This window comes from Carlito syrichta, unplaced genomic scaffold, assembly GCF_000164805.1.
Source record: "Carlito syrichta isolate Samal-C Ts95f unplaced genomic scaffold, Tarsius_syrichta-2.0.1 Scaffold303992, whole genome shotgun sequence".
NCBI classification, from domain to species: domain Eukaryota; kingdom Metazoa; phylum Chordata; class Mammalia; order Primates; family Tarsiidae; genus Carlito; species Carlito syrichta.
In genome coordinates, this window is record NW_007248088.1 from 243537 (window position 1) to 252945 (window position 9409).

General features: G+C 44.0%; 1 protein-coding gene across 1 annotated transcript in view; it reads right to left on the reverse strand.

The window, feature by feature from the left end:
* Window positions 1-9409, reverse strand: part of GATAD2B (GATA zinc finger domain containing 2B) — a 128107-nt gene that overhangs the window by 17174 nt on the left and 101524 nt on the right. Inside the window, exons 2-3 of the mRNA XM_008059326.2 lie at window positions 7284-7619; window positions 1284-1413 (exon numbers count right to left, since the gene is read on the reverse strand). Of these exons, the coding sequence (XP_008057517.1) occupies window positions 1284-1413; window positions 7284-7618 (465 nt within the window). The 5' untranslated portion in view covers window position 7619. The remainder of the gene's footprint in view (window positions 1-1283; window positions 1414-7283; window positions 7620-9409) is intronic.

Consider the following 9409-nt stretch of genomic DNA (forward strand, 5'->3'; position numbering starts at 1 on the left):
TCCACTCACCTCAGTCTCCCAAAGGCACGGGATTACAGGCTGAGCCACCGAGCCCGGCCCATTTTAAAATATCTTAAAGTCACATTTCTTCTAGATATACACAAAAAATTTAAGAATCCCTTCAGGCCAGGCTCAGTGGCTCAGCCTGTAATCCCAGCACTTTGGGAGGCCGAGGCGAGTGGACTGCCTGAGCCTGCAGGTTCAAGACCAGCCTAGGCAACTTGGTGAGACCTCGTCTCTACAATAAATAAAAAAGTAGCCAGGCATGGTAGTGTACGTCTGTAGTTCCAGCTACTTGGAAGGCTGAGGTGGAAGTATTGCCGGAGCCCAGCAGGTTGAGGCTGTGGTGGCCGGGAGCATGCCACTGCACTCCAGTCTGGGTGACAGTGAGACTCCAACTCAAAAAAAAAAAAAAAAAAAAAAATCCCTTCATATTCTGAAATTTAGGACAGAGTGTAGAAGGTATCTTTCCAGGCCGGGCGCAGTGGCTCATGCCTGTAATCCCAGCACTTTGCATGGATGAGATGAGAGGATTGCCTGAGCCCACGGGTTCAAGACAGGTCTGGGCAACTTGGCGAGACCTCGTCTCTACAATAAATTAAAAAATCAGGCAGCCATCCTGTAGTTCCATTTACTTGGAAGGTTTTGGTGGAAGGATCACCTGAGTGCAGCAGGTCAAGGTGGCGGTGGCCATGAGCTTGCCACTGCACTCTAGCCTGGGTGACAAACCTCAACTCAAAAAAAAAAAAAAAAAAGAAGGTATCTTTTCAGCCAAGAGTTTACTTTATATGATTTGAATTATGAAATTTTTCCCCCAAAGATAAGCTACATTGAAGTATATATATACTTTTTCAAACTATCATCACCATTTGATTCTAACTGTTCCTTTTAAAGAGGCATGCTGGTGAAGTTGAATATCACTATAAAGTGTTTTCATTAATGGGTAGTCATTTAGATCCGAACAGTAGATAGATAATCAAAAAAGACAGGCTGGGCTCAGTGGCTCTGCGGGTTCAAGGCCCACCTGGACAACTTGGTGAGACCTTGTCTCTACAATATATAAAAGAAATTAGCCAGGCGTGGTAGCGCTCGCCTGCAGCTCCGGCTATTTGGAAGACTGAGGCAGAAGGATCACCAGAACCCAGCAGGTTGAGGCTGTGGTGGCCGAGAGGCATGCCAGTGCCCTCCAGCCTGGGAGACAGTCAGACACTCTCAAAAAAAAAAAAAAGACAAATGGGACTGTTAAAGAATTAAAGAAAATTGAAGGCATTTTTCCTTCTTACCTTAAACATCTCTAGGTTGGCTGCTTTGAGTCTTTCTTCCATTCTGGAGCTAGAACGGGGACTGGAAGCCTCGTTGTCAGACAAAACAATGATGTCTGGGGAGGGAGTTAGCCTTCCTCGGTCTGGCTCACTAGACAAGAAAAGGAAAAATTAAGGTATTTCCAATAGTGAAGGTCTATAAAACAGAAAACTACTTTTCTACATTGATATGTTACTAAAAAGGCAGCTCATTATAATATTAACATAGTTCTCATTGAGGATTTATAAAAAAGTGGGTTATATGTGACAATACCAATGATAATCTATATTATCAAGAGCAGATATTGAAGAGTGAACAGAAGAAGGAACTACTACTGTCAGTGGTTTGAAGGAATGGACTGTGTCAAGTGATGTCTACAGCCTTATGGAAAAGGATTAAAACTCCAGAATTAAAGGCATGGAACTTGCATCCGCTTGCCAGAGTTTTTTTTTTTGAGTTGAGGTTCAAGGTCACCCAGGCTGGAGTGTAGTGGCATGACCATGACTCACTGTAGCCTCGAACTCCTTGGCTCAGGTGATTGTTCTGTGTCAGTCTCCTAAATAGCTGGGACTACAGGTACACTCTGGCTAATTTTTTTTGAAATTAAAAATTTTTTTTTCGTAGAAACAAGGTCTCACTATGCTGCTTAGGCTAGTCTTGAACTCCTGGGCTCAGGCAATCCTCCTGCCTCTACCTCTGCCTCCCAAAGTGCTGGGATTATAGGCATGAGAGACCACACCAGACTTGCCAGAGTTTTACTTTTCTCAGAAAAAAGTTCTCTACATATTGCTTTGAAACCTAAATCTCCCACACTGGCTCTTCTTACTCCTAATTCTATTTATCAAACATTTATTCTTATTTAGGTCTTTCTGGGACTAGCCTTAAAAGCATCATTTGTATCTGTAAAATGATGAAAAGTGGCACATACTACTTAAGACCCAGGTAACAAGAATTCTGGAAACTCTAATTGCCTTAGGTTCCCAAATCAATGACTATATCTTCTAACTCTTCTCTGATTTCAAACATATCTTCCTTGATCCTACTTTTCTTGAGATTGTCAGCATAGCTGGGAGTACACAGGTCTAAGGCAACTATTCTTTGGTCTTATTTAAATGAGTAACTTAACCCCTTAATACTTGCAGATCATTAGTTGTGAGAGCCTCTCCACTACTTCTCAGGGACTCTTTTTTTCGGAATTGGAGTCTTACTCCGTCGCTCCAGCTGGAGTACAGTGGCACGCTCACGGCCACCCCAGCGTCAACCTGCTGGGTTCCAGCAATCCTTCCACCTCGGCCTTCCAAGTAGCCGGAACTACAGGCGTGTGCTACCACGCCCGGCTAATTTTTTGATTTACTGTAGAGACGAGGTCTCACCATGTTGCCTAAACTGGTCTCGAATCTGCGGGCTCAGGCAATTCTCTTGCTTTGGCCTCCCAAAATGCTGAGATTACAGGCTTGAACCACCACGCCTGGCCTCTCAGAGATTGTTTCAGCTGCTGTTGGGACATGGATGTCTTTTGAAAAAGCACCCCTGATGATTAAGATAGGCATTCAGTTTCTCAACAGGGTAAATTTGAGTTACTGAAAGCAACCACATTTAGTTGAGAAAATATGATAGAGGAATAGATTGATGAGAATGACTGTACTGTGAACTATTAAGTTTATCTAGATTGTCAGTCAGAGATAAAACAGAATGTGGCATTACAGAAAAAGAAGCCACTAGAGGGAGAAAAGAGCTTCCCACCCTCTACCGTCAAGTAGCTGGAGTAATGGTCAGGTCTAAACAGTGTTTGAATTCATTTTTTTGGTGTGATTTACTTATCATTTCTATATTCCCTTACTCCCACTCCCATGACTGACATAAGTGAGTAATTTGGAGGTCTGGAAAATTCCTTACTGTCTGCTGAATCCCCCAATATCTCTATCACCAGTAAGAAACTCTTTTCATTCTGGTCCTGGCTGGACACATACGTTACAGGAGAATATTTCTTTTTTTTTTTTTTCTGAGTTGGAGTCTCACTCTGTCGCCCAGACTGGAGTGCAGTGGCCGCTCCCGGCCAACGCAGCCTCGACCTTCTGGGCTCTGGCGATCTTTCCGCCTCAGCCTTCCAAGTAGCTGGAACTACAGGGGCGCGCTACCAGGCCGGGCTAATTTTTTTGATTTTATTGTAGAGATGAGGTCTCGCCAAGTTGCCCAGACGGGTCTCGAACCCGCGGGCTCATGCAATTCACTCACCTCAGCCTCCCAAAGGCGCGGGATTACAGGCTGAGCCACTGAGCCTGGCTGAATATTTCTAAGGTAAGGAATTCTTCCCTGCTCATGTGAGTGGCATCTACTGCTTGGAACTGTCCAGTACCAAGAAAAGCAGAGACATTCCTGGTTGGAGATGGAAGAATTATGTGATATTTATCAGGAAGTTACATCTGAGGAAAACTCCAAGTGATATTTTATTCCTAAATATAATCGGACCCATATTAGACAGATAGCACAGATAAAGTCAATCCCAAGTCCAGTCTCATTCTTCAATTTTTAAAAAACTTTTGACTTGGGATTCTGATCTTATTTGTTCAACATTCCACAAGAGAAAACCCTTTGCTCTTTTTCCAGACATACATACAACTTACAACATTTTGGTTATTTAAGTATGAAGCCCCTACCTTTTAGATGTTATTAAAAACTTGACTTGCTGCTGATATCACTTGTGACTCTGTGTGGCATATTCCCAGAAGCTATAAGGTTCCTAATTTTTATTCCAGTGGAAAAAAATGACTAAACAAGAGAACTACTGTCTCCCTAGAATTCCAAAATATAAGTAGTACTGGTTTCATACATACCTTATTTCAAAGATATCATAACTTGCCCATCTGATGGCAAAATAAGGCAGGCAATTATGACATGGTTATCATGTTAAGAACTCGTCTTTCCTTCTGCTTTCAAATTCTTTCCTCTTTTTGGCCTTATCAAATAAATCATGGATCCCCTTGCTGGGATTCTATCAATTTTGGTCATTCTTATAAAGCAGCTGGGTGCTCAGTGTAAAAAATAGCTGCCAGTACATGTGGAGTCCCCAGCTTCCAGAGGATTGTTTCAAAAGATCACTCCTATGTTGGGCACAGTAGCACGCACCTACAGTTCCCAGTTACTTGGGAGGCTAAGGTAAGAGGATTACTTGAGCCCAGGAGTCTCAGGCTACAGTGTGCTATGGCTGAGCCTGTGAATAGTCACTGCACTACAGCCTGGGCAATATAGTGAGATAATATCTCTAAAAAATTTTTAAAAATTAAAGAGTTTATCACTCCCAATTAAAATATTTTTTAAAGGCTGGGTTTTCAGAGCAGTCTGATTTGTGTGTGTGTGTGTGTGTGTGTGTGTGTGTGTGTGTGTGTGTGCGCGCGTGTGTGTGTGCATTGTGTGCATGCGTGTATGTTTTAGAGAAGGGTTTTCTGTGTCATCCAGGGTAAAGTACAGTAGCATGATTAGAGCTCACTTCATAATCCGCCTGCTTTAGCCTCCTGAGAAGCTGGAACTACAGGCATGCTCCACAATGCTTGGCTAATTTTTAATACAATTTTTGGAGAGAGGTCTCGCTATGTTGCCCAGGTTGGCCTTGAACACCTGGCCTCAAGCAATCTTCTCCTCTCAGTCTCCCAAAGTACTAGGATTATAGGTATGAACCACCATGTCTGGCACAGTCTGATTTTTTAACACATATTGTATCTGCAATACTGTACAATTCCAATAATACTAATGAGAGCTTACCAAATTGTATATCAGTGTTTCTTTGAAAACTGCTCTGGCCGGGTGCGATAGCTCACACCCATAATCCCATCACTTTGGGAGGCCCAGGTGAGAGGACTGTCCAAGCCCATGGGTTCAAGACCAGTGTGGGCAACTTGCCAAGACCTCATCTCTACAATAAATACAAAAATTATCTGGGTGTGGTGCATGCCTGTAGTTCCAGTTACTTGGCTGAGGTAGAATGATCATCTGAGCTCAGCAGGTTGAGGCTGCGGTGGCTGTGAGCTTGCCACTGCACTGTAGCTTAGGCGACAGTGAGACTCTGACTCAAAAAAAGAAAACTGCTCTAAGTTCCAATTTGGGATGTGAAGAATCTACTTAACAGCTCCCCTCTTTCTTCCTTCCAAATGAAGTAGGATCAGTCACTTGTTTCAGAAGAGTAAGGATGATTAAGAGCAAGTTGTTGGCCAACCTCAGTGACTCAGCCTGTAATCCCAGCACTTTGGGAGGCTGAGGCAAGTGGATTGCCTGAGACTGTGGGTTCGAGATCAGCCCAGGCAACTTGGCAAGACCTTGTCTCTACAATTAAAATAATAATAATAAGCACGTGCCTGTAGTTCCAGCGACTTGGAATGCTGAGGTGGAAGGACTGCCTGAGCCCAGCAGGTCGAGGCTGTGGTAGCCATAAGTGGGCCACTGCACTCCAGCCTGGGCAACAGAGTGAGACTCTGACTCAAAAAAAAAAACAAACAACAAAAAAAAAACTGCTCTGAGTTCCATTTTGGGTTGTGAATAATCTACCTAACAGCTCCCCTTGTTGCTAAGGTACATGATCTCATTCACACACTTCTTTTTCTTTCAAAAGATCTAAGGATTAATCTACTTACAATATGCTGATACTACCTATAACTTCCAAGGATTTTTCTCCTCTTCCAGGACCACTGGGGAATTTATCTGATGTATTCAAGGGGTTTTTAAAGCTATTTACCCAGAATAACGTTACCTCATAAAGTGCAGTTTAAAAAAATAACCCTGGTACAAGACCAGTAACTAAACCCTATAAAGTAGAGAAAGAAACACATGTAAAGTTGGAACCATTCCTTGCTTTCGTCTTCATTCTCCATCAGCCCCCCCGCCTTTTTTTGAGTTAGGAGTCTCACTCTGTCTCTGGATGGAGTGCAGTGGCACACTCATGGTCACCGTAGTCTCGACTTGCTGGGCTCAGGTGATCCTTCCACCTCAGCCTTCCAAGTAGCTGGAAGCACAGGTGCACACCACCACACCTGGCTATTTATTTATTTATTTATTGCAGAGACGAAATCTCACCAAGTTGCCCATGCTGGTCTAGAACCCCTGGGCTCAGGTAATCCTCTTGCTTCTGCCTCCCAAAGTGCTGGGATTATAGGTGTAAGCCACCGTACCCAGCTTCAGTTCAACTTCTTAAAGATCCTGCTTTGGATTAGTCCTAGGACAAAGCCAGCTAAGTCACTTGGAGGGCAAATGAACACTGATTCTCATGCAAGCAGTTGTTTCTGAATTTTCTTAAATCTAGGGTTAGCTATGCTGTGATTCACTGCCCATTAGACTCAAGCCTCAGCCAGTTCCAGACACCTCTCCTTAGTGTGTGCACCACCGTTTCAAGAACTCAACCTTTTCAGACACCAGAAAAAAAAAGGTCTGTGAAAATGTGCTTGCACATGTGTTATATGAGAATAAACATACGTGTATAAACAAATGTATATGTGGGAACCAGGAGGAGTGATATAGATGCAGCATAAATGTAGACACTTACCACATGAAGAGAATTTGCTTTTTGACACAAGAAAAGTCATGCTTTTGGGTGTAATAAAAGCTGGGAGTACACACACACACACAAAAAGATCCTAAAACTCCTGGAATTATTTGAAGACTTTCTCCTCCTAAAATGGCCATATGATTAGAGTAAAAATATGACTTGACTCAATTCTAATTGGGCTATCAGCTCCCTAAGTGTCCCCTTTATCCAGAAATGACCATAGTTGTTATTTTAAGAGTAACAACTATGATTCCCTATGCTAGGCAGTTTTTGAGGCACCTGGCTTCACTTAGAAATAAGAGGAATTTATGATCAAGCCAGATGATACAGATATATCTTCAAGAAGCTTTAGGATGAAAAACACCCTCCTCATTGGGATTCATTCCATTTTCACAGACATAGTTTATGAGAAGACCCTATCCCTGGAGGCAGCTGAACTGAGCCATACCTCCGTCTAGCACTCATATCCACAGGCTCATCATTGATGTTTTCTTTGCCTGGCCTTCCAGCAGTCCTGTTGTCTCCATGAGGCCTGAGATTCCCATTGAGTTTTTCTTCATAGCCCTTGACACCACTACCATCCTGTTTGGTGGGTAACTCATGTGGCACGTCAAGATTTGCCAAATCCTTCCTTTTGAGCAATGCCAACATTTTTAGACGTTCCATGGCCTCATGTCCCTCCATTTTGAGTCGCTTTGCCAGGACATCATCTCGTTCATCTGCTGGGTCCAAGCTCCGCTTTAACAGATTCAGGCGAAGAGCATCTTCTGTCATTCTATCCATCCTATGGAAAGAAAAATGTAAGTGAGATCAGAATAAAGCTACTACTTAAATAGTCCATAAGAGAAGGTGAGATGGTAAAGCTGTTAAGAATAATACTAGCTGGGCACAGTGGTTCACACCTTTAATCCTAGCACTTTGGGAGGCTGAGGTAAGAGGACTGCCTGAGACCATGGGTTTGAGACCAGCGTGGGCAACTTGGTGAGACCTCATCTCTACAATAAATAAAAAAAATTAGCTGGGGGTGGTGGCACATCCCTGTAGTTCCAGCTACTTGGAAGGCTGAGGCAGAAGGATCGTCTGAGCCCAGCAGATCGAGGCTGCGGTAGCTAGGAGCATGCCACTGCCCTTCAGCCTGGGCAACAAAGTGAGACTCCAACTAAAAAAAACCAAAAAACAAAAATATACTACTATACGGAGAAAGCTGGAGGGCCAGGAATGGATGGGAAGATACGGGATGATAGGGAAGGGAAAGGAGGGAGCCAGGGAGGGAGAAAAAAAAAGAATACTATATACACACACACAGAGAGGTTTGAAGTTAACTGAGTTAAACTCCTACCCATATTAAAGGATGTTTAGCCTCAGCAATTTAACTAAACTTAAATTTTTTTTTTGAGTAGGAGTCTCGCTCTGTCGCCCAGGCTGGAGTTCAGTGGTACACTGAGGACCACTGCAGCCTCAACCTGCTAGGTTCAGGTGACCTTTCCGAGTCAGCATTCCAAGGAGCTGGAGCTACAAGCATGCGCAACCATGCCTGGCGAACTTTTTAAATTATTATTTATTGTAGAGATGAGGTCTCACCAAGTTGCCCAGGCTGGTCTCGAACCCGTGGACTCAAGCAATCCTCTCACCTTGACCTCCCAAAGTGCTGGGATTATAGGCATGAGCCACCACACCTGGTCAACTCAACTTAAATTTACTTAAGGCCTGTTGCTATCTGCCTTCAATTCTAAACAGATACAGGTTCAAAATCTTAAGATACATGACCTTTCTTCTGCTTCTTCTTCTTCTAAGTTGGAGTCTCACTCCATCACCCAAGCTGTAGGGCAGTGGCACGAACCCCAGAGTTGACCTGTTGGGCTCCGGCAATCCTTCTACCTCAGTCTTCCAAGTAGCCAAAACAACAGGCACGCACTACCACGCTTGGTTAATTTTTGCTTTATTGTAGAGATGAGGTCTCGCCAAGTTGCCCGGGCTGGTCTCGAACCTGCAGGCTCAGACAATCCACTAGCCTTAGCCTCCCAAGGTGCTGAGATTACAGGCTGAGCCACCAAGTCCAGCCTGTTTTTTTTCTTTTGAGTTGGAGTCTCACTCCATCACTCAGGCTAGAGAGCAGCAGCACGCTGACGGCTACCCCAGCGTTGACCCGCTGGACACCAAAGATCCTTCCACCTCAGCTTTCCGGAACTACAGGCTCGTGCTACCATGCCCAGCTAATTTTTAATTTTATTGTAGAGATGGGATCTCACCAAGTTGCCCGGGCTGGTTTCGAACGTGCGGGCTCAGCCAATCCACTCGCCTCGGCCTCACAAACTGCTAGGATTACAGGATGAGTCACTGAGCCCGTCCTTGTCTTTCTTTTTTTAAGAGGCAAGGTCTCGCTCTGTTGTCCAGGTTGGAATGCAGTAGAACAATCACAGCTTACTGCAGACTCAAACTCCTAGGCTCAAGCGATCCTCCCTCATCAGCCTCCCCAGTAGCTAGGACTACAGGCACGCACACCATGCCTGGCTTTTTATTTATTTATTTATTATTTTTTGAGTTGGAGTCTCACTCTGTCGCCCAGACTGGAGT